This window comes from Eschrichtius robustus, chromosome 14 (assembly GCF_028021215.1).
Source record: "Eschrichtius robustus isolate mEscRob2 chromosome 14, mEscRob2.pri, whole genome shotgun sequence".
NCBI lineage: Eukaryota > Metazoa > Chordata > Mammalia > Artiodactyla > Eschrichtiidae > Eschrichtius > Eschrichtius robustus.
This window is the reverse complement of record NC_090837.1, coordinates 12,490,951-12,515,857: the sequence shown is the minus strand read 5'-3', so window position 1 is coordinate 12,515,857 and position 24,907 is coordinate 12,490,951. Positions and strand designations below refer to the sequence as shown.

At 42.3% G+C, this 24,907-nt stretch overlaps 1 protein-coding gene across 1 annotated transcript in view; it reads left to right on the top strand.

Moving 5' to 3' along the window:
* The window catches only part of FBXW8 (F-box and WD repeat domain containing 8), a 120,882-nt gene that overhangs the window by 82,683 nt on the left and 13,292 nt on the right, over positions 1–24,907 (top strand). The window contains exon 8 of the mRNA XM_068562326.1: positions 17,630–17,757. Coding sequence (XP_068418427.1) covers positions 17,630–17,757 — 128 coding nt within the window. The remainder of the gene's footprint in view (positions 1–17,629; positions 17,758–24,907) is intronic.

Sequence of the window (24,907 nt, the reverse complement as noted above, 5' to 3'; positions counted from 1 at the left end):
AATGGAGGCAAAGATCAAGAAGATGCAAGAAATGTTTAACAAAGACCTAGAAGAATTAAAGAACAAACAGAGATGAACAACACAATAACTGAAATGAAAAATACACTGGAAGGAATCAGTAGCAGAATAACTGAGGCAGAAGAATGGGTAAGTGACCTGGAAGACAGAATGGGTGAAATTCACTGCCGTGAAACAGAATAAAGAGAAAAGAATGAAAAGACAGCCTAAGAGACCTCTGGGACAAAATAAAATACACCAACATTCGCATTATAGGGGTTCCAGAAGGAGAAGAGAGAGAGAAAGGACTCGAGGAAGTATTTGAAGAGATTATAGTCGAAAACTTCCCTAACATGGGAAAGGAAATAGCCACCCAAGTCCAGGAAGCAAAACCCAAGGAGAAACACACCAAGACACATAGTAATCAAATTGACAAAAATTAAAGCCAAAGAAAAATTATTAAAAGAAACAAGGGAAGAACGACAAGTAACATACAAGGGAACTCCCATAAGGTTAACAGCTGATTTCTCAGCAGAAACTCTACAAGCCAGAAGGGAGTGGCATGACATATTTAAAGTGATGAAAGGGAAGAACCTACAACCAAGATTACTCTACCCGGCAAGGATCTCATTCAGATTCGACGGAGAAATCAAAAGCTTTACAGACAAGCAAAAGCTAAGAGAATTCAGCACCACCGAACCAGCTCTACAAAAAATGCTAAAGGAACTTCTCTAAGTGGGAAACACAAGAGAAGAAAAAGACCTACAAAAACAAACCCAAAACAATTAAGAAAATGGTCATGGGAACATACATATCGATAATTACCTTAAACGTGAATGGATTAAATGCTCCAACCAAAAGACACAGGCTTGCTGAATGGATACAAAAACAAGACCCATATATATGCTGTCTACAAGAGACCCACTTCAGACCTAGGGACACATACAGACTGAAAGTGAGGGGATGGAAAAACATATTCCATGCAAATGGAAATCAAAAGAAAGCTGGAGTAGAAATGCTCATATCAGATAAAATAGACTTTAAAATAAAGAATGTTACAAGAGACAAGGAAGAACACTACATAATGATCAAGGGATCAATCCAAGAAGAAGATATAACAATTATAAATATATATGCACCCAACATAGGTGCACCTCAATGCATAAGGCAACTGCTAACAGCTATAAAAGAGGAAATTGACAGTAACACAATAATAGTGGGGGACTTTAACACCTCACTTACACCAATGGACAGTTCATCCAAACAGAAAATTAATAAGGAAACACAAGCTTTAAATGACACAATAGACCAGATAGATTTAATTGGTATTTATAGGACATTCCATCCGAAAACAGCAGATTACACTTTCTTCTCAAGTGCACACGGAACATTCTCCAGGATAGGTCACATCTTGGGTCACAAATCAAGCCTTGGTAAACTTAGGAAGATTTAAATCATATCAAGCATCTTTTCTAACTCCAATGCTATGAGATTAAAAATCAATTACGGGGGAAAAAAGCGTGAAAAACACAAACACATGGAGGCTAAACAATATGTTACTAAATAACCAAGAGATCACTGAAGAAATCAAAGAGGAAATCAAAAAATACCTAGAGGCAAATGACAACAAAAACACAAGGATCCAAAACCTATGGGATGCAGCAAAAGCAGTTCTAAGAGGGAAGTTTATAGCAATACAATCCAACCTCAAGAAAGAAGAAAAATCTCTAACAATCTCCACTTACACCTAAAGGAACTAGAGAAAGAAGAACAAACAAAACCCAAAGTTAGTAGGAGGAAAGAAGTCATAAAGATCAGAGCAGAAATAAATGAAATAGAAACAAAGAAAACAGTAGCAAAGATCAATAAAACTAAAAGCTGGTTCTTTGAGAAGATAAACAAAAGTGATAAAGCATTAGCCAGACTCATCAAGAAAAAGAGGGAGAGGACTCAAATCAATAAAATTAGAAATGAAAAAGAAGTTACAACAGACACCGCAGAAATACAAAGCATCCTAAGAGACTACTACAAGCAACTCTATGACAATAAAATGGACAACCTGGAAGAAATGGACAAGTTCTTAGAAAGGTATAACCTTCCAAGACTGAACCAGGAAGAAACAGAAAATATGAACAGACCAATCACAAGTAATGAAATTGAAATGGTGATTAAAAATCTTCCAGCAAACAAAAGTCCAGGACCAGCTGGCTTCACAGGTGAATTCTATCAGACATTTAGAGAAGAGCTAACACCCATCCTTCTCAAACTCTTCCAAAAAATTGCAGAGGAAGGAGCACTCCCAAACTCATTCTGTGAGGCCACCATCACCCTGATACCAAAACCAGACAGAGATACTACAAAAAGAGATAATTACAGACCAATATCACTGATGAATATAGATGCAAAAATCCTCAACAAAATCCTAGCAAACAGAATCCAACAACACATTAAAAGGATCATACACCATGATTAAGTGGGATTTATCCCAGGGTTGCAAGGGTTCTTCAATATACACAAATCAATGTGATACACCATATAAACAAATTGAAGAAGAAAAACCATATGAACATCTCAATAGATGCAGAAAAAGCTTTTGACAAAATTCAACACCCATTTATGATAAAAACTCTACAGAAAGTGGGTGTAGAGGGAACCTACCTCAACATAATAAAGGCCATGTATGACAAACCCACAGCAGACATCCTTCTCAGTGGTGAAAAACTGAAAGCATTTCCTCTAAGATGAGGAATAAGACAAGGATGTGCACTCTGGCCACTGTTATTCAACATAGTTTTGGAAGTCCTAGCCACGGCAATCAGAGAAGAAGAAGAAATAAGAGGAATACAAATTGGAAAAGAAGAAGTAAAACTGTCACTGTTTGCAGATGACATGTTACTATACATAGAGAATCCTAAAGATGCCACCAGAAAACTACTAGAGCTAATCAATGAATTTGGTAAAGTAGCAGGATACAAAATTAATCCACAGAAATCTCTTGCATTCCTATATACTAACAACGAAAGATCAGAAAGAGAAATTAAGGAAACAATCCCATTCACCATTGCAACAAAAAGAATAAAATACCTAGGAATAAACCCACCTAAGGAGGTAAAAGACCTGTACTCAGAAAACCATAAGACACTGTTGAAGGAAATCAAAGGTGACACAAACAGATGGAGAGATGTACCATGTTCTTGGATTGGAAGAATCAACATTGTGAAAATGACTATACTACCCAAAGCAATCTACAGATTCAATGCAATCGCTATCAAATTACCAATGGCATTTTTTACAGAACTAGAACAAAAAAATCTTAAAATTTGTATGGAGACACAAGACCCCGAATAGCCAAAGCAGTCTTGAGGGAAAAAAACGGAGCTGGAGGAATCAGACTCCCTCACTTCAGACTATACTACAAAGCTACAGTAATCAAGACAATATGGTCCTGGCACAAAAACAGAAATATAGATCAGTGGAACAGGATAGAAAGCCCAGAGATAAACCTACACACCTATAGTCAACAAATCTATGACACAAAGGAGGCAAGGATATACACTGGAGAAAAGACAGTGTCTTCAATAAGTGGTGCTGGGAAAACTGGACAGCTACATGTAAAAGAATGAAATTAGAACACTCCCTAACACCATACACAAAAATAAACTCAGAATGTTTTAAAGACCTAAATGTAAGGCCAGACACTATCAAACTCTTATAGGAAAACATAGGCAGAACACTTTATGACATAAATCACAGCAAGATCCTTTTTGACCCACCTCCTAGAGAAATGGAAATAAAAACAAAAATAAACAAATGGGACCTAATGAAACTTAAAAGCTTTTGCACAGCAAAGGAAACTATAAACAAGATGAAAAGAGAACCCTCAGAATGGGAGAAAATGTTTGCAAGGGAATCAATGGACAAAGGACTAATCTCCAAAATATACAAACAGCTCATGCAGCTCAATATTAAAAAAAGAAACAACCCAATGAGAAAATGGGCAGAAGACCTAAATAGACATTTCTCCAAAGAAGACATACAGATGGCCAAGAGGCACATTGAAAGCTGCTCAACATCACTAACTATTAGAGAAATGCAAATCAAAACTACAATGAAGTATCACCTCACACCAGTTAGAATGGGCATCATCAGAAAATCTACAAACAAATGCTGGAGAGGGTGTGGAGAAAGGGAACCCTCTTGCACTGTTAGTCGGAATGTAAATCGATAACAGCCACTATGGAGAACAGTATGGAGGTTCCTTAAAAAAGTAAAAATAGAAGTACCATATGACCCAGCAGTCTCACTACTGGGCACATACCCAGAGAAAACCATAATTCAAAAAGACACATGCACCCCAATGTTCACTGCTGCACTATTTACAATAGCTAGGTCATGGAAGCAACCTAAATGCCCATTGACAGACAAATGGATAAAGAAGATGTGGTACATATATACAATGCAATATTACTCAGCCATTAAAAGGAACGAAATTGGGTCATTCGTAGAGACATGGATGGACCTAGAGACTGTCATACAGACTGAAGTAAGTCAGAAAGAGAAACACACATATCGTATGTTAATGCGTATATGTGGAATCTGGAAAAATGGTACAGATGAACCAGTTTGCAGGGCAGAAATAGAGACACAGATGTAGAGAACAAACGTACGGACACCAAGGGGGGAAAGTGGAGGGGTGGTGGTGGTGGGATGATTTGGGAAATTGGGATTGACATGTATACACTGATGTGTATAAAATGGATGACTAATAAGAACCTGCTGTATAAAAAAAATAAATAGAATGTATCAATAATTGATATAATTGTTAGTATATTGTTGATAATAGTTTTCACATGTTGTGAAAACCCTGAAATGCCTCCATAGAGCCCCAAGGGCTTCTCAAGACAACGTCTCTGACTTAGAGACCTTTGAGGACCTGACCACCTCTGATAATTCTCTACAACCATGATGGGTGATTCTGCAAAAACTATTTCTTAGAACGCTGCCACTTCTTGTAGAAGCTAAGAGTGCTTCAGGATCTCCAGCGATCCTGAGCTACTCCTGGGAGGGAGTGATGGAAGTTATAGAAAGTGAATATAGGGAAAAGTATTTTCAGCTAAGTCGGGTAGTGGTATAACCATTGGGGACTTGGAGTCAGATAATCCTTAGGCAAGTTGCTTACATGCCTTAGGCTTCCCGTTTGGAAATGGGAGAATACCTGGGGAAAGGAGGTAATGTGCTTATGGCTGGTGCTCAGGACTTGTTAGGTGCCTCCTTCACCTCCCCATCCCCACCAGCTTTGGGGTCAGGTCAGAGTTCATCAGGAAAGCCTGGGCAAGGGGGCAGTCCAGGCAGAGGCACCAGGCCTGGAGGAGGGTTTCTGGGGGGGCCAGGAAGCAGTGCTGGGGTGGTCCAGGCGGGCTGGAGCACAGGTGCCGTGGGCTGGTGTGGGAGCTGTGCTAAAGCCATACCTGCTAGGATTCATTTTCCTGAGAGTTGTTTTACAAGAATGCATTTAGAACAGGAAGGGCTGGGGGAATTCAACTTCTTGCAGGATGAATGCAGTTAAGTTAATGTGAATGCTGAGTCACTTTGTGTATGGTCACTTTGAGATGTGGAGCCTCATTGGAGAGGGCTGGCACTGTGTCTTAAGTATCTTTTGTCTTGGCTCACACTGGCGTAGTTTTTATATATCATGACACTCGTATCATTTTCTAATTTCTAAAAACATTGATCAGAATTCTAGAAGCACTGAGCAAGTTTTTACAAGACCATTACATTGACATATATGATGATCATTTCCTTTTTTCTCATGTGTCTTTTTTTTAAAAAAAATTTAATTAATTAATTAATTTTTGGCTGCATTGGGTCTTCGTTGCTGCACGCGGGCTTTCTCTAGTTGCAGCGAGCAGGGGCTACTCTTTGTTGCGGTGTGCAGGCTTCTCATTGCGGTGGCTTCTCTTGTTGCGGAGCACGGGCTCTAGGTGCGTGGGCTTCGGTAGTCGTGGTGCTACGGCTCAGTAGTTGTGGCTCATGGGCTCTAGAGCGCAGGCTCAGTAGCCGTGGCGCCCGGGCTTAGTTGCTCCGCGGCATGTGGGATCTTCCCGGACCAGGGCTTGAACCCGTATTCCCTGCGTTGGCGGGCGGATTCTTAACCACCGTGCCACCAGGGAAGCCCTCATTTGTCTTTTGAATTAAGCTTAGAATTTTATATAGGGCCTAATTTTTCTAATGGCTTTCCTGATTATTTATGTGGGATTTCCATCCGGGTTTACCATTCCATACCCGTGGGAGAGTGTGAACTTGGAGTTGATCTTGGCGTTTATTTCACTCTTTGAATACGGTGGCTTTGGTTTCTTTGTGCCAGATGAGCAGCAACTAGTTTGTTAGGGTTAAAAATCAGCTCGTTTTTCAGTTAATGAAGATCACCGGGGCCTATTGGAAATGTTTACCTTTGCTCTATAATCAGTAACAGTAACACTGTAGTATAGGCTGCAGGCTTTCCATGCGTATATATCCAGACAGTTGAGACAGATGGTGTTGGTTTGATAGAGGGTAGGAGAAGAGGGCGCACAGAAAATGGCCTGAGTGAGTTTGAATTTCACAATATTTAAGACATTTTATTGTTTTCAAGTACACATAGCAGCTTAAACTAACAGTATTACAAAGTAGAGGGCTTTTTGCTTTTTATTCAATACGTAGATGAATATGATTTTTTAATTTACCCAGCACTTCAGTCTGTAAGGCACTGTGTTAGAGAGTGGGTTTATAATAAACTTATCGATTATTGAGTTGCAGATGAGTTCTTCTAATGGACGCAGAGTTACTCTCTTAAGCATCCTCTCAGTGTGTTATTAATTTACAGGGTAAATCCAGTTTTGTAGGTGGTCAAAGAAAAACCCCAGCTCAGTCCACATTTGAACAATCACATTCCAGATTAAGGGACTCAGGAGGTTTTCAGTGGGTCACAGTGAGGCCAGGAATCGTCTGAACTGTGCCACGTGAAGGAAGCAGCTCTGCCGTGACCTGGGTTCTGGCCGTCTCTTGCTGCAGGTGGTCCATTGATACGGGACTGACCGACTGGACCAGGACCGAATTCAATACCCAGATTTCTTTGGATCTTTCTAGGTTAGGACCTCTGGCCCAGGCTCTGCCTATTCCCCTGGGTGGCCTCTCTGGACTGCGGAGTTTCCTTAGGGTGTGAACTCTTATCTCATGTTCCACAATAAGTTTTAAAGCATATGTTGAAAATGACATGAGAATACTTCTTCCCCAGCCCCACCCCCTTCACCTGCCCCTGCCCTTTCCCCACCTTTGGGCTCTTGTACCACCTGTCAGTGTCCCTCCTCATGGTCCCTTTCCGATTTTGTCGGAGCAGTGGCTGCGTGCCGAGGACTGTGGGTGACTCGCTGGTGCGCACCTTCTGCCTGGCCTTCCAGACCCTGGAGAGTCAGCCTCCCGCTCTCCACCCTGCGCCCTCCAGAAGGAGCCTGTGCAGTCCAGAATATGCCATGTTTATTCCGGGCTAGCAACAGCATTCCCTCTTCCCCTCCTGTCTCTCCGTGTCCTTTCAGGAAAGGTCCATCCAGGGTCCCACTTATCAGAAGCAGCCTTCCCAACTGTTCCGGCTCTCAGTGAACACCTCCCTTCCCTCACGCTTACAGTACACAGGGTCTGCATCTCACATTGCCTCACTGTTACTGCCCAGCGCTAGTCTTAACCAGATTGCTGTCAGCTGGGAGGCAGCAAGTGAGCATTTAGAGCCGAGTACCACTGCTTTGATGTTTCTGATTCTTTCTTGGCTTGGGAGGCAGTCAGTGTCGGTGTAGTGCGGGGGTTCTCAGGCGCCGGGGAGTATCAGAAAACTACAGATCTTGGGCCTCCACCCCGAAGGCCTCTGACTCAGTGAGTCTGGGTTGGGGCCTGAGGGTCTGTTTTGCCCAGTGCCGCCGACGCTGCTAGCCCAGAGCCGCGCTTTGAGCGTCCTGGGGTGGTTGGAGGCCCACCTGCCCGGCTGCGAATTCTGGCTCCAAACCTTCATTTCTGTGCAAGTGATTTGGCCTCTCTACACCTCTGCTTCCTCATGTATAGAGGGAGTAAAATCATGATAGCCACTGTATGGCATGGTGGGGATCAGGTGAGAGAGCGCATAGTCGCAGTGTTTTGCACGTAAGAGGACACTATAAGTATTAGGCATTACTAACCATTTTTGCCAGGACTCAGGAAAAGGCTTGTCAAAAGGTGGCAGACACTGACCTAGAAATGAGATCAGCTGGGCTCTGCCTAGTGCATCCTCAGCTGCTGTTGTTACCTGTGTAATTTGGGGCAAGTTATTTAAATTATTTTAAGCCTCAGTTTCTTTATGCATAAAATGTGTACGGTAGTGCTTGTCTTCCTTTGCTGGTTGTGAGAATCAGATGGAATGATATTCTGAAAGGATTCGTGTGCAAGGAATATCATGATGATTATTAACAGCTGATATTTACAGTGTTCTTCGTGTGCAAGACGCTGCTGATCACGTTTGTGCCGGCACTGTCGTGTGCCACGTAGTACCATATAGTGAAAGGTTGTTATGCCCTTCAGCGTGTGAAGGGCACTGGGGTGGACTGTGCCCTACACCAAAGGCCCCAGTAGTTCACTGCAATTTTTCACGCTCCTGCATCAGCTGTCATTTGTCTTGGTGATCTGATTGTAGCCACATTCTGCCTGTCTACCCACTTCGAAGCCTTTGTCCAGTCTAACTTGGGGCCAAATGAGAAGTTGCCAGGCCGGTTGCAAACTGACGCGCAAGCACCGTAATATCCTGAATTGCGTATACACTGTGAAGTCTACAGGCTCACGAGTGTTGTTACACGACCAGCTCTCACTTGCAATCTTCCCATTTGAAAAATCATGTCCAGGTTGTCTTTCATTTTGAAGAATTCATTTCATAGTTTGCAGCCTCAGTTTTCCTCCCTATATAACATAGATTTAATGATAACTTTCTTTCCCATGGGGACTTTGGTTAGTTACATGTAGTTACTATTTGTGAAGTGCTCTGAAACTGTCCGTGCTCTTTATTATGATGAGGCCTGTTGGGAACCTGAAAGGAGTATGTGAGGATTTTCAGCTTTGAGTTATATATTTGCATAATACTTATAATCTCTTCATTGCCCTAAGTGCTCTGACAGTGAACGTTTCCTATTCATTTTATGTACCCCATCAACCCGTTCTTTGTTAGTCGTACCTCTCATCCTTCTTCTAGCACTAGGACAGAGACTGTCTAAAGAGATCCCTGAAGCAAAGCAGAGAACCGTATTCTGGTCACTACCTTCCTTTATTATTTCCAGCACCTATGGATGTGGGGGGAGAGAGAGATTGGATCATATTGGCCTGCATTTTCACACAAGTGCACTCTTGCTCTGTGGGTTCTTTTCAGGCTTAGGTCACAATAGGTGTTGGTTTGGCCTCGCTCTGGTCCTTTGTAGACATCTGCCCACATCACAAAGCCCCATGTTTGGCACAGTCTGTGGTGATTGGCAGTGCCTTCCCGGGCAGAGTCCAGTCCTGGAACAGCAGGGGTTGCAGGTGCATTGGCACGTGGTGGTGGGGAGTGCACACGGGCCTGCCTACCCGGTGCCTGGCGAGGCTCAGCAACACCGTCCCATCCCTGAAATATCCTGGCCTCGTGGGCTTGTCACTCTCATTAAAACTTAAACATGAAAGCAGCCCAGGCTGCTTCTCCCTTTGTGCCGCGTCCGAGGGTGGACTGTGCCAGAGGCATGTCATGGAAACTGTTGAGGGGCTGCTGTGTTTCAGGGAGCTGTGCTCATGTCAGGGGTCCATTTCTTCGGCTCTGCATCTTGCTGTTTGCTGCTGCTAAAAGCACCTGAGAGGCAAGTTTTTGTTTGCCAGCAGAGTCACCTTTGGGATGGTGGTGAAAGTCATTTTCCACATGTTCACAGATACGCTGCGTTACCAAGCCTCTTGCGCTGACTTATCTCTGGCAAGGACTTACAAAATAGTCTCTCTGGCTGATTGTCAAAAATTACATCATATCAGAGTAAACTGCTTTTAAATCAGACATCCATTATTCATGTATATTAACTGCTTTTTTATTTTTTTATTGGCTGTTTTTTGTATGATTTACTCTTTTCTCACTAGCTCGCCTTCCCTCCCCAACTGTCTTTCTCATCGTTTTTTACAATCTTAGCTCATCTGTGAATTTATAGAGACTGTTCACTTAGCTTTGTATGTGAACATCGATATGCAGACCCTGCATTTTTTGTAGTAAAAATTTTGAGCACGTTTTTGTGGGTCATATTTATGTTGGGTCAGAAGAGCAATTTGGGTCATTTACATGAGTAAATTGTACCCCAAAGACTGAGAGGTCTTTTTCTTTTGTATCTTTTATTTTTTTTTTAAATTGAGCATTACTAGTCTTGTACTTTAAGTTCTGTATGGAATAAAACTGTGCCTCCCACTTATGAACCAGCTAAATACGCTGATGTTGGTGGAAAGCAAATTGACTTAACGTGTTCATCTGTAGGGGGGCATATCTTTAATGTAAGGCTGGTGTGTCGTTCACCTGTAATCGACACAGGCAGAGGTGTGCAGCACTTATTCATTCTTTCAGCAAATAGATACTGAGTCCTTCCTTTGTGCCAAACACGGTACAGTTATCCAAGAAAGTATCTGTTCACTCCAAACCATGATGCTGGAGGTCCCCCGTGCACCTGGCACCTTTGTGCTCCTGGTACTTTGCCCTGATGCATGGCACTTGACTGTTTGGAATAATAAGGACTAGATAGAGTTTATTCTATTTATTTAACCCCAAATCAGCATTGTTGTTGTATATAGTCAACATTTGCAGATATTCGTGCACATTTACCTGAATCTTCTCTCACTGTTCTTGCCAGCATTTCAGACCTTTTATTCTGGAATGATTTTATATCTTCCAAAAGTATATTCTGTAGTGAGGGTCTCTTGGCCACAAGTGCTCTCTGCTCTTGGTATTTTTATCCCAAAACATCCTTATTTCATACTCATTCTTGAAAGGTGGTTTTACTAGTCCTTTATCATTCCAGGATGACAGGTATTTTCTCTCAGACCTTTGAAGAGATGATTGGTTTGATTCCACTGTTATTACTGAGAAGTTGTTTGTCATTCCCATTTAGGACTTTTTCTCTTCTTTTGGCTGGTTTTTCCTTGTCTTTAATTTTCTGTGGTTTCACTCTGCTGTCTCTAGGTGTGGATCTAGTTTTATTTTCCTTGTTTGGGATTCTCTTGCACTTCTTTCCTTTCAGTTGCAGAAAGCTCTCAGCCATTGCCTTGTTGAAATTTCCCCTCATTCTCTCTGTGCTTTCTGTCTAGAACTCAGGTTAGATGTGTGTTAGACCAACTTGTTCTCCCTTCTGTGCTCTTCCTCACTCACTCATCTTTTCCATCTCCATCTCTCGGTGTTGCATCCTGAATAATTTCTTCATCTTTGTCTTCCAGTTCACAAATTCTCTCTTGGATTCCGTTTAACTCATCCATTGATTTTTTTTTTCCTTTGGTTGTGCTGGGTCTTAGTTGCAGCACGTGGGCTCCTTAGTTGCGGGACATGGGCTCCTTAGTTGTGGCATGTGAGCTCCTTGGTTGCAGCATGCATGTGGGATCTAGTTCCCTGACCAGGGATCGAACCAGGGCCCCCTGCATTGGGAGTGCAGAGTCTTATCCACTGCACCACCAGGGAAGTCCCCTGATTTTTTTTTTTTTTTTAATTTCTAGAAATTCTATTTGTTTTGTTTTTCAAAGCTACTTAATCAGTTTTGCTGCTTTTGACCCCTCACCCTCTTTTATTTCTGTAAAGATTTCCAGCATGCATATTTTTCTTCATCTGATAAACATCTGATATCCTTGGAAGCCTAATTCTTCTGTTCTCTGTCTCTCACTGATGATGATGAGCTGTTTCTGTGTTGGGAAAAAAATTTTTTTAAATTGTGAGCTCATATGTGGCTGATCTTGATTTGTAGATCTCCTGTGGGCCTGGGTTGGGAGGGTCTTCCTCCTGAGAAGATTCTGCCAGGTACCAGGAAGCATGTTACCAACATGAAAGGACTTTTATTACTAGACCTGGGGTCTTTTGGCCTTGCAGGTAGTATAACTTCAAACTCCGAACCTGCGTGAGGCTTGCAGGCCGAGGGCAAACATTTTCCATCCTGAGCTGAACCTGAGACGGGCAAGTTGCCACGTAGGCTCTCTTCACCAGTGGATAGATTTTTGTTCCTATCTTGCTTTTTGCTGAGTGTACGTAGCTGTCCAGGGGGCCCAGCTTTAGGCAGACTTATCAGTTCTGGTTCCACCTGGCACTGGCTGGAAACCTTGCCTCCTGTTCCCCGAGTTCTCCAGGCTCCTGACACTGGCGCATGTCCCCAGAGCAGCCCCTGATGGGAGCGCCACTTCCCTTTCTGGGTGTACTGCTCTCTTCATTTTTGGCTCCTTGGACTTTCTCGGATTTCTTAGGAGTTAAACAGAATGTTTACAGGAATGTTTACTACACTGAATCTTCAGTGTTTTAAACAGGATGGTTTTCCAGACATTCCAGACATTCATAGTGTGCTGTGTTGTCAGAGGTGGAACCTTGGGCCTGGATACAGTTTGGGAGTTCTGGAATCTGGAGACTGTGGAGAGAGATCTGTGGAACCTTCTGTTTTGAGTACAAGGAAGTGGTTCCTTTGTACAAGCCAGCAGCAAGGTTAGGCATCCAGAAATGGGGGAATGTGTTAAGCAAAACAAGGACTATCTGAGTACTTATTATGTACCAGACCATGGTAAGCCCTGGGTTTGCCTGATAAATGTGTAACAGTCAGTTAATCTACAAGCACTTACTGAGTACCCGGCACGTGCTGGCCCTTAGTCAGTGCTGCAGGAATGAATGATAGGATTGCTGCCCTAAGGAACTTACAGTCTAAGTCTAGGACAGTGTTTTACAATATGTGGCATGGCGCTTGGTAACAGTGCCTCAGCTGGCCTGCTAAAATCACAGTCTCCTCGGTGACCCTCCTGCCCTCTAGTGTTTGAGAACCATGGGTCTGGGGAAAAGTTGGAGGAAGCAAATGTACAGTTCAAGGTGGCACCTTGGGGACACCAGATGGGGTGCGTAGATGGTGCATACCTTCAGCACTGACAAGAGGGAATAAACTCTGCTAAGAGCTCAAAGAGAACACAGAATAAGCTTAATTGGGATGGAAGAGGAGAGAACATGAGGATTATTTTCTTGACTCTCTAGAATTTGGCTTATCATGACTTTACCCCCTCAGAAGGGCAAAATATATGTGGTAGTGATGGAGGTGGGTTGTTAGAGATCAGAAAAGAAAGTAGGTAGACTTTGTCATCTCCAGGAATTTCAGTCAAATCTTCCTCCCCATGCCTTGTTTTATCTTTTACTTCGCTGCAGTCCAGCACGGCATCTCCTAACCTTTTCTCTCTCTGTCGCTTCCCTTTTCTAAGATGGTGGCAGACAAATTATCTTTAATTCACAACGCCTTTTAAAAAGCTATAGTCTTGTAAGGAAGCCTTCTGACCACTCCTCACCCCTTTGGAAGGCAGTGCCTGGGGCCCTGAGGAGGTGAGCCCGCGGCTCAGGTTGACGCTGGTGGTGGTGGAATGCCTTTGGCAGATGACACGGAGGAGTGTGAGGAAGACTCACTATTTTGGTAAACTTAAAGAAAACACAAATGGAATTCCTTTTTTCAGTCATTAGCACACGGCCAAAAGTCTGGGACTGCAAGGCTCTGTAATCTCTTCATAGCTATTTCTGTATACAGTGGTTCCTGTTTCATTATGAGGCTAATAGCAGTCCCAGATTTAGGAAATGTTTGTATTGCTAAATCTAGTTCTTACTGGGTGAAGGAGGAAGTTGGCCTGCCTTGAGCTCACCCCACTGTAGGGGCAGTAGCCATTTCTTATCCCTTTCCCCATGGTTTGGTTGGAAAGCCAGTCCTAGGCACACTAAATGGTCCGGGTCACACCTGGAAGGGGCGGGGCCTGCCTGCACCAGGTCGTTGCCAATGTTTCCCAGATGTCAGGCGTGTGGCCACCACCTCCATCCTGACTGTACACTGCTGCCCCTACTGTTACACCACCACCTGCTAGGACATGACTGTAAGGTGGGTCTCCTTAGAGAGGCGAGTCCCACAAATGGCGGACCAGGACAGTTGGTGGCCGTGCACCAGCTGGTGAAGAGGGGGCTTGTTGCAGCTGGCAGCCGGCCGAGGCTCCTGCACGCCGTCCACCCTCCCTGTTCATTCCAGCGCCTGCTGCAGAGAAGAAGAGTCATAAACAGTTGTTTACTGGCTGTTGAAAGAATTACAGCATTATTTATTTTGTCTAAAAAATTAGAAACAACCCAAATATCCATCAATATGGAATCATATATCCATAGACAAGTTCTATGCAGCCTTTAAAAAGAACAAGATCTATGTATAGGTACTGACGAGGAAAGAACTCTCATGTTATTTAGTAGGAAAAACAAGTTGTAGAACAACAGTCCCATCGAGAGAAAAAAATTTTTATACACACAGAGAGAGAAAGAGAGTGTGCGCGCAACAGACAAGACAGACATGTGTATAGAAGAAGTCTAGCAGTACACAGCCCTCCACATCCACAGGTTGCAAATCCACGGATTCAGCCAACCTCGGATCGAAAATATTCCCCCCAAAATTCTAGAAAGTTCCAAAAAGCAAAACTTGAATTTGCTGAGCACCAGCAACTATTTACATAGCATTTACATCGTATTAGGTGTTGTAAGTAATCTAGAAATGATTTAAAGTAGATGAGAAGATGTAGGTTATATGCAAGTAGTACACCATTTTATATAAGGGAGCGTGGGCAGATTTTGGTATCCGAGGGGTCCCGGCACTAAACCCCCATGGATATCGAGGGACAACTGTATACACTAAACTGTTAAAGTGGTTATTTCTGAGAGATGGCTATCCAGAAGATTACACAAGATACATTATGTTTGAAAGCAGAAAAAAACAAAGATTCTTTAGAAATTTCAGAAAAATCTGAATAATTGACAAAAATGAAAGTTAGGATTCTAAGACTAGGATTTGTGAAAATACCTTAACATCTGTAAGAAGGAAAAAACAGAAAGTTCTTTTTAAACAGTGCTTGCTTCCACCAGGTGCCCTCTAGATCTACCTGGAAGCCAAAGAGAAAGGAGTAGACCCTGCAGTGTCTGGGACTACACCCTGCATCTCCTTCAGTTACCTTTGTGAAATATACAACATGGTTCAGTCATTTTAGATAGTTCTTAAAGAAACATCCAACTTCTATACAAATTTGCTCCTTAATCACTATTTAAACCCTTTTGTAGTATACATGTGGTACTTAAAAGAAAAAAATCCCCAGCAACATCTATTGATTTGGTGGTCACATTAGTGCAGAACATTTTCTCCACGATTTTAGGTATGGGTCGTTTTTTCCTTCTTTCCAGAATATCCATACACTTCTGAGAGTGAGTCAAGTGGCCATGGGTTGAGACTCACCCAACTAGGGCAATAAAGAGAAAAATTAGTCTAATGCATGGTCTTAACAAGAGGGAGAGTGTGAGCATGAATAATTAATCTCACTAGTCTGTGGCAATCAGATAAAATGAAGTCCCATTTGCTCAACCTTATTAAAAGAGAGAGAGCGCAGAGGGGAGAGAGAGATGGTAAAGGTCGTTGAGGGACTCGTAACGTGGGAAGAACCGCCTCTGAGATGGGTAGTGTGTTTTCTAATCTCTGCGGTCTTTAACTAAACATAATGGTCAAGGTACTCTTTGGATAGTTCTGATTCATTGAATTATTAAACATTTTAGAAAATACTTGACTCCTGACTACTAACTTATACGATGAATTTGCAGTCTTTTTGGAGAGGGATTAGATCCCACTGTTTCATTCAGAAATGATCTATCCTCTTGTCAAAAAAGAACTTCTAGAAGAAGTAAAGACATAGGAACAGACTCAATATCAGATTTTAATTCTTATATTTACCATGAACATTTCTTCCTGCTATAGATGTTGAAGTATTTTAAAAACAAGAAGAGATTGAGTCCAAAAGCCCTGATGAAAGCTGTATAATGATATATAAGTGCAGAATGTTACTTTCAGGGTAGACCACGAGATTGCTGGTGTTTTTTTTTTTCTCCCTCCAGGAACCGATTTTTATGTAATTTTTAGGATATTCACTGTAGACAGAAGATTTGATTTTATTTCTACGTCTATACTTGGAAGAAGAATCTTATTTTGGATATTTTACAGTTGAAATTTTCTCAGAAACTTTTATTTTCAACTGCATGAAAATAAAAATAAAATTTAGCTTGTTCTCTATGGTCTTTAGGGATTAAGAAGGCATTTTACATTTTGAAATTGCCCTCTTTCCTTTCGGATACTGTGAGCAATTTTACTTAATATTATAGTGTTGTTTTGACTATTAGGAATTTCCAAAGATTCAATTGTTAGAAATATGTGTCAACAATGAGATCAATGGTTTTCAAGGTGGAGTCAATTTATTAACCTCTCAGTACTAAAATAGGAATCTGTACACTGATAATTGATAAATGTATAGGTTAACAAGAAAAAAGAGCACATCATTTTCATGTGTGGGCTAAGAGACGAGACTCTACAAAATATTAACATTAAAACTTTTGAGTTCAGTGATTAATTTTAACCACATGATCAACAGAATATAATGTATGCTCACGTGTGTGTGTGTGTGTGTGTGTAAATGAGGAGGCTTTTGAACAGTGAATTTGGGTGCAAGGACTATGTCTTCAGTACTTACAACAATTACTGACCCATGGCAAGCACTTAATGTTAATTGAATTACTAAGATTTTTTTTAGTAAAAGACTTAAATAATCTTCAGAAAGATTCCTTATGAATCATCCTTGTTTCCCCATTTGCTGGAGAAAAGGCAGTGTTCAAATGTAATGAATACATTGTCTAGAGATCAAGGATACTTTCTTACTTGCCTCCATACCTTATGGAACAGAGCTTACTATAATTAGCTAGTGGAGAGTGACTGAAGAGAGAAATGTTGGGGAATATCGGTTGTACCTCAATTAAAAAAAAATTTTTTTTTAACGTTTGGGAATAAGACTTTATGTTTTGGTTTGTAGTTTAATCTAAAGGAATCATCTAGTGGTTAACTGTGCAAGCTTCCTCATCCTGGATGCTTACACTGTTTGTTCTTTTTACCTTCTGTGGTAGAAATACAGAGGGGAAAAGAGAGAGAACCCTGTACACAGACTTCTTGTTAGCCTCTCCCCCATTAAGTCATCAGAAGCAGTCAGTGACCCCTAGTTTCCATGCTTCTTTTTCTGTGTTAAGAAATTGGGATACCGAATTTCCCCATTTGGCATTTTCTGTGTGTCCTATGAGTTTGTTTGCACCTTGGCCTGGAATTCTTTAGATTTTCTTTTCTCTTGCGTTTTCCTTTTGTCACCCTAAGAGCCACATCCTTATACTGTCATTACCTGGAAGGGGTCAGGAAATGAAGTATTAGAGCCTCTTCTCTAATGGGAGCTGGTGCCGTGACCGTGCCCCGGGGCGACGCTGGGTGGAAATTGTTTGTGCGGGCCCGCTGCCCCTAACTCCCACCCACGTGTTTTTCCTCCTCCCCAGATCCTGGTGTATAGCCTGGAAGCAGAACGCTGCCTCTCGAAGCTGGGCAACGCGCTTGGCGACTTCACCTGCGTCAACCTCCGGGACAGCCCTCCCAATCTCATGGTCAGTGGCAACATGGACAGGAGGTAGGTGTCAGTAGAGTCGCATCTTAGAGCCGCGGGCAGCTTCTCTTGAGGCCTGGCCGCTCGGCCTCCACTGAGCTCACTGATTTCCTCCACAGCTCACCCTCCTCACTTCTCACTCACATCTCTGCCCACCTGAGTTCAGCCCTGATCCCATAAATACCATCCCTGTGAACTTGGAGAACAAAGTCTTGTATTAGGTAATAGTTGGATGGATCTGCGTCTCTGCCTCATTTCTGAGACACCATGGGAAGGTTGTCTTTTAGGCCATTTGGTGGACGCAGTTGGTGGAAGGTCCAGTGAGACCACTTGGAATATCTTTTGTCCCCCTGCTGTAAAATTTGTTTGGCATTTAAAAGCTCACTTTCTAATATTAAAAACAATAACCTAAGGGATGAATCATGTTCAGCAAAATAGGTTTGCCTGCCAAATGATGTCAAGAGTGTGTTTCAGACCACTGTGGTGTCCCTCCGGTGATGGGGGAAAAAAGAGACTTCATGTGAACAGATTCCAGTTTCTATTTAGCTGATTAGCAGTCTTCCCTTTGACGTATTGGCTTAGGGAGTCGGATTTTCCCGGTACAGGGTCCAGTGCCAGCTCTGGCCGCTCCAGGACCCATCAGCATGGAAGGATTAAAGTGTTTGAAAAGACTGTCTGAGTCCAAATTTTAGGCTTTTTTCCTTTCTCTTCCCTCTCCCCCTTGTCTTTTCCTTTTCTTTCTTCTTCTTCCTTTTTTTTTTTTTTTTCTTCTTCTTTTTTTGACTGGTTATCTGTCATGTCTGATCCAGTGCCCTGAAGAGAGGTAGCATGGCTGGAGGCCAGGTTCAGCTGGCGCCCCCTCCCCTGGCCAGCCCTGGGCTGCAGGTGACGGGCCACTTGGTGGGGTATCAGATCGTGAGGCGGGTCCTCCTTTGTGCCAAATCCCAGACCTCTGTCGCACCAGTGCAGCAGCTTGCAAAAATAATTATTTTGTCAGATAATATTTTCAACTTCTGACCTTCACTACTACTGTCTCCCTCCCATAGAGCAAAAAGATGTGAGTATGCTTTATTGAAAGAAAATACTTGATCTTTTTTTCCTCGAGCCCTCCTGAAACAGCTGATACTTCTCATGGTTGAGAATTGAACTCCTCAGTGTACGTCCAGGCAGTTTTTCTCTTTAAAAAAAAAAACCCAAAAAACTAGGCTTGATAAGTGGCCGCACTTGTGGCACAGCAAGTGAAACGCATCAGTTTATAGTTTTACTCTCCCATGTTCATTTCTGACTGAGCTGTGCAAAGGCTCCAAGCTTACCTACAGGATCTACCCGCAGGGACCTAACAGCTCCTCGCTTTCCAGGAGAGCAAATGCAGAGGGCTCTGTGGGGCATCCAGATGGAAGGGTTTGGGATTGTAGGCTATGCTTCAGAGTTTGCTGACAGCGTGACCATTTAGGTGTTCAACCACAGCTAGGCTCCCAGGAAACCAAAATGGTGTTCCAGAGAAGAGACCTCTGCTTTCTGCATAACGTAGCCTAATTAGCTCTAGAAGCACAGTTACAGCCAGATTGTCATGACCATTGTCAGCTGCACATCCTGCTGTCAGTGAGGAGACCTGTACATACTCGGTAAAGCTGATGTTTTCCTCTGGAGCAGGGCTGCCTGACCGTGCTCCCCATTGCCAGAGGAGAAGCCAAATGCGCAGTGTCTAAGGGCTCTCTGGTCCCAAATCTGACCATGTTAAAATCCATTTTATTAGTAAACCGAAGTTACGTTTTTTTTTGTTTTTTTTGTTTTTTTTTTTACACCCTTTGTCTTTTTGGATGAAAAGAATAGACTTGGGACTTGGAGTTGGAGAGGGGGCTGTCCAAAATGGCATTTAATCAGGGCCACTTCTAGATCTGTGCCAGCTATTTGACTACTACTGGTACCGCAGAGGCTTGCCATCATATGTCAGATTGTTCTTTATGAGTCACATTAACAGTGTTAGCAATATGAATTTGAAACACGGGGCTTAAAAATATACATCTGGAAAAAGGAAGGAATAAGGACTCTAGACTTTTAAGTGCATAGAGGCATGTCTTGTGGGGTTTTTCCCAAAGACTTAATAGCTTATGAGTGGGAACTCATCAGAGATGCACACCCAGGCTTGTACAGCTTATGTTTTATTTCAGAAGTGGGACGGAGGGGGCAAATACTATGAAGAGAGCTAGGTGGCTATCACTTCATGACAGATGCAATTTAAAAACCTTGGAACCTCCTTTTTTATTTAAAAAAACTGAACTTCTATTGCATTCTCCTAGTACTTTATAAATAACTTGAGAATGAAATGGACTCTAAAGGTACATAAAACTGTCCAAGGTTAAAACAAAAATAATGTTTCTTTAAAGTAAGGAAATCAGCTTGAGTAACTTTGCTAATAACATGGGTGGAATTTTCTAAGGAGTTGGTTTTTTTTGTGGAGGTGCGTATAGGCTGAAACTAAAAATGAAAAAATAGTTCACCTAGCTTGTCACTAGAGGTCAAGTAGAGTCTGATAAAGATTAAGAGAATGGTCAGGGTGGGAACTGAGTTATGGTTGGATTGTACTTTTCCCTCGCTGGGAGGGAAGGGTTATAAAGTGGGGTTATATAGGTGGGGCTCTGCACAAGAGTTTTAACACTACAGATCAATGAGGTTTTTTTAATGCATATTTTGTCCTTTCCTGCTAAGCCAAGAAGAGTGGTAAGTAACATTAGAGGAGGGGAGGGAGGGGTGTGCATCCGGTGTTAGGACTGGATGCTTGTGTCTTACCACAGTGTCTGTCTAGTGCTCAGAGAGGGCTTAACTCTGTATGTTTTGCATTTATTCCAAGATGCACTTTTTTTTACATTTTCACATCCTTGAAATCAAGATGTGTCTTTTATAGTAACATCTTACAAATGGCAGCATGTTAAAATATTACATAAAGTAATGGTGCTTCTTGCATTGGATGGTGTTTTCAATTAAATAGAAGTCTGTATTTGTTCAATGAGGGCAAAAATAAATCTTAGGAATCAGAACAGTTATGAGAAACTTGAGTGGGTTACCAAGATAAAGTCTGCAGGAAATAGACCGCTGTGAGTTTTTTTGTTTTGTTTCTTTAGTTTAACCTTTGGGGTTCACTGAACATTTAGAATCTGTAAATTTATGTCTTCCACCAAATTTGGGATTTTTTGGCCATTATTTCTTCAGATTTTTTTTCCACACTGATCCCTTTCCCCTCTCCTCTGGGACTTCAGTGATGTGAAGAACAGACTTTTTGATATTATCTCCCACAGGTCACTGAAGCTCTATTCATTTTCTTTCCTAAGCCTTACATTCTTCAAGTTGCAAATATCTACTGATTTAACTTTGGGTTCACGAACTGTTTCCTCTGTCATCTCCATTCTGCTATTGAACCCATCTAGTGAATTTTTTATTTCAGATTTTATACTTTTTTGGTTCAAAATTGCCATTGTTTCTGTTTCTCTGCTCAGAATTTCATTCTTTCTTATCATTGTACCTTTACCTCATGGAATATAGTTACAATAGCTGCTTTAAAGTCACTGATGATTCCAAAAGTCTGGGTTATTGTAGGGTTGACATTTTCCCTTGAGAATGGGTCACATTTTCCTGGGGCTTTTGGGGTGGGGGTATGTCAAGTAATTTTGGATATATCCTGGACATTTTGTGTCCACTTTGGATCCTGTTACATAATCCTCTGGAAGATGTTGTTTTGTTTTTGCTTTAAACAGGCAGTCCCCCTGGTTAGGTTCAGACTGCAAGTTGTGTCTTGCCTTCCATGGGTGGTGATTCCAGTGTCAGTTCAATTTCCAAAACCTTTGCTGTGCTTCTCTGACTGCCCTGCACATGTGCCACCCAGAGGTTAGTCTGAGCTGGCAGTGGTTGAAATCTTATCTGAGCCTTTGCTGTACTGCTTTGGATCTGCGCCTGGGCCGTGCGCGGGGTCGCACGCAGTATCACGGGCTCCCCGTCTCCAGTTCCGCCCTCTCTTCATCCCTGCGATTCCTAGCTTTCAGGGCCCCTGTCCCCTGGGCCTCTGACGAGAAGATGGGGTTTCTCTCAGGGTTTCACCTGCTGGCATCCCTACCACCATGCAGCTCTGTGAATAGGGACTGCCTTGGGGCAAAACCACAGAGAAAAGAGATGGGGGAATCCCCAAAGACGCCACCCCCCCCCCCCCACCACGTTCTTTGGACTTAGGGGCTTCTCTCCTTGGTTCTTCAGAAAGAGGGTGTTTCTGTTAGCATTATAGCTCCCACACCACTACACAGCTGTGCTACAGGAGCTCACACTCGGGGTGAGGCTGTGAGAGAGAAACTCCTCTCCCCACGGCCCCTTCCTCCGCGGCCACTTCCTCCACAATCCACTGTAGTGAGTCAACTCCCCAGGGTCCTCAGGTGTTTGCTTTTTGTGTTTTGTCCAGAGGTTTGGGTTGTAGCAGCAGAAGACAGAGGCAGTAGTGGGCTTACTTTAGGTCAGACGCAGAACTCCTCCTCTCTTTAAATTATTTAAATAAACTGTGTAGAGGGCTGTATTAAATGGGGTCCCTTCCCATTCTGTTGCTCTCAGTCTTCTCATCTGGGATCTGCTCATTTCTAACGAATGAAATCAGGGATCTAGACCAGAGAATGCTCTGCTGGGGAGAATCAAAATAAGAGTTGGTGATAAGGGTGGGACTTCCCTGGCGGTCCAGTGGTTAGGACTCTGCGCTTTCACTGCCGTGGCCCAGGTTCAATCCCTGGTCAGGGAACTAAGATGCCGCAGGCGGCACGGCGGGGCCAAAAAGAAGAGTTGGTGGTAAGGGCGTACATCAGGTTGTTAGTGGGCTGCCAGAGCAACATGCACTGAGCCAACAAGTCCCACTGCTTTTCCTCCTGTAATCTTGAATTGATTTAAAAAATTTTTAGCTTTACTGAGATAGAATTCACATACCTACAATTCACCAATTTAAATTATACAATCCAGTGTAAAGTACACAAGGTTGTGCAGTCATCACCAAGTCAGGTTTAGAACATTTTCATCACCCCAAACAGAAACCTTGTGCCCCTTAGCAGTCACTCCCCATGTCCCCCCCGACTCCTCTAGCTCTAGGCAACCACTAATCACTTCCTGCCTCTACGGATCTGTCTGTTTTAGACATTTCATATAAATGGAATCATAGAACATGTGACTTTTTGTGACTGGCTTCTTCCACTTAGCATAATGTTTCCAAGGTAAACCTGCGTTGTAGCTTGAATCACCACTTAATTCCTTTTTATGGCCAAGTAATATTCCATTGTATGAGTATACCACATTTACTTATTCATTCATCAGTTAACATTTGGGTTGTTTCCATTTTTTTGGTTATTATGAATAATGCTGCTGTTACCATTAAACTACAGATTTTTGTGTAGACCTATGTTTTCACTTCTCTTGGATATATACCTAGGAGTGGCAATGCTGACTTATATAACCCTGTGTTTAACTATTTGAGGAACTGCTAGACTCTTTTCCAAAGTCACTGTACCATCTTACATTCCCACCAGCAGTGTATGGGGGTTCCAATTTCTCCACATCCTTACCTGTACTTGCTATGGTCTCTGATTATAGCTGTCCTAAAGGTATGATGTTGAACATCCTTTCATGTGCTTTTTGGCCTCTTTGGATAAATGTCTATTCAAATCCTTGGCCCATTTTTTAATTAGGTTGTCTTTTTATTTATTGAGTTGCAAGAGTTCTTTATATAGTCTGGATACCAACCTTTTATCAGACATGATTTGTAAATATTTCTCCCTGTTCTGTGGGTTGTCTTTTCACACTTTTTTTTAAAAATTATTTATTTTTTACTTATCTATTTTTGGCTGCGTTGGGTCTTCATTGCTGCGTGCGGGCGTTCTCTAGTTGTGGTGAGCGGGGGCTACTCTTCATTGCGGTGCGTGGGCCTCTCACTGCAGTGACCTCTCGTCGCGGAGCATGGGCTCCAGGTGCGTGGGCTTCAGTAGTTGCGGCATGCAGGCTCAGTATCTGTGGCACGCAGGCTCAGTAGTTGTGGCACACAGGCTCAGCTGCCCCGCGGCATGTGGGATCTTCCCAGACCAGGGCTCAAACCCATGTCCCCTGCATTGGCAGGCGGATTCTTAACCACTGCGCCACCAGGGAAGCCCCCCACAGTTTTGATAATGTCCTTTGAAGCACAGAAGTTTTTAATTTTCATGAAATTCCATTTATCCATTTTTTCTTTGTCGTTTGTGCTATTGGTATCATATTGAAGAAGCCATTTCCTAGCCCAAAGTCACAAAGATTTACTCCTATGTTTACTTAAAAGAATTTTTATGATTTTGGCTCCTACACTGAGGTCTATGATGTATTTGGAGTTAATTTTTGTATATGGTGTGAGGTGGGAGTCCAACCTCATTCTTTTTTGCATGTGGATTTCCATTGTCCTAGCATCATCTGTTGAAAAGACTATTCTTTCCCCACTGAATTGTCTCGGCACCACTGTTGCAAATCAGTTGACCATAAAATAGGTTATTCTAGGTATACTCATCTGATTAAAATTTAAAAGGATTTATTAAAGTAAGCTAAATGTTTCTCTGTTTCCAGCGTGCCTTGTTATTTTGGTGTTACATACATCATCATTTTTGTCCACAGGTGGTGTTATGGGCTGGCTTGTAAGGGTTGCAGAATGTTCGGTCTAGCAGAGCTCTTTAAGACCATCTAATGCTGGCCCAGCTAAGGGAACAGGTCCAGAAAGGTCGAGTGATCAGTCCAAGGGGCTTTATTACTCTTTATGGGCAATAAACAAAGAACTCTAAACTTTAGAGATACAGCTTTACAACACATAGAGCTCTAACCATAGCCTAGTTGGATTAAACTGGGGCAGTTCTACTGAAAATACATGTTTTTCTAGTTGCTATTAAAAATGAATCATTCACCAAAGGCCACCATTGGTGCTATATGTATGTACGTTATAGCTACTGATTTTGGCATATAAGGTTGTATTTAAAAATCCTCTTTAATATAGGTTCGATGAGACAAAACAGAATCATGTTATTGATTTCTTTAAAAAAAAATAGTGAGTTTTCTTGATTAATTTGGTCATTAAAAAAAAAAAAAGAGACTGTTTTAATGCCGTCTTGCTTGTTCCCTTTATTTTCTGGATAGAAATATAGCT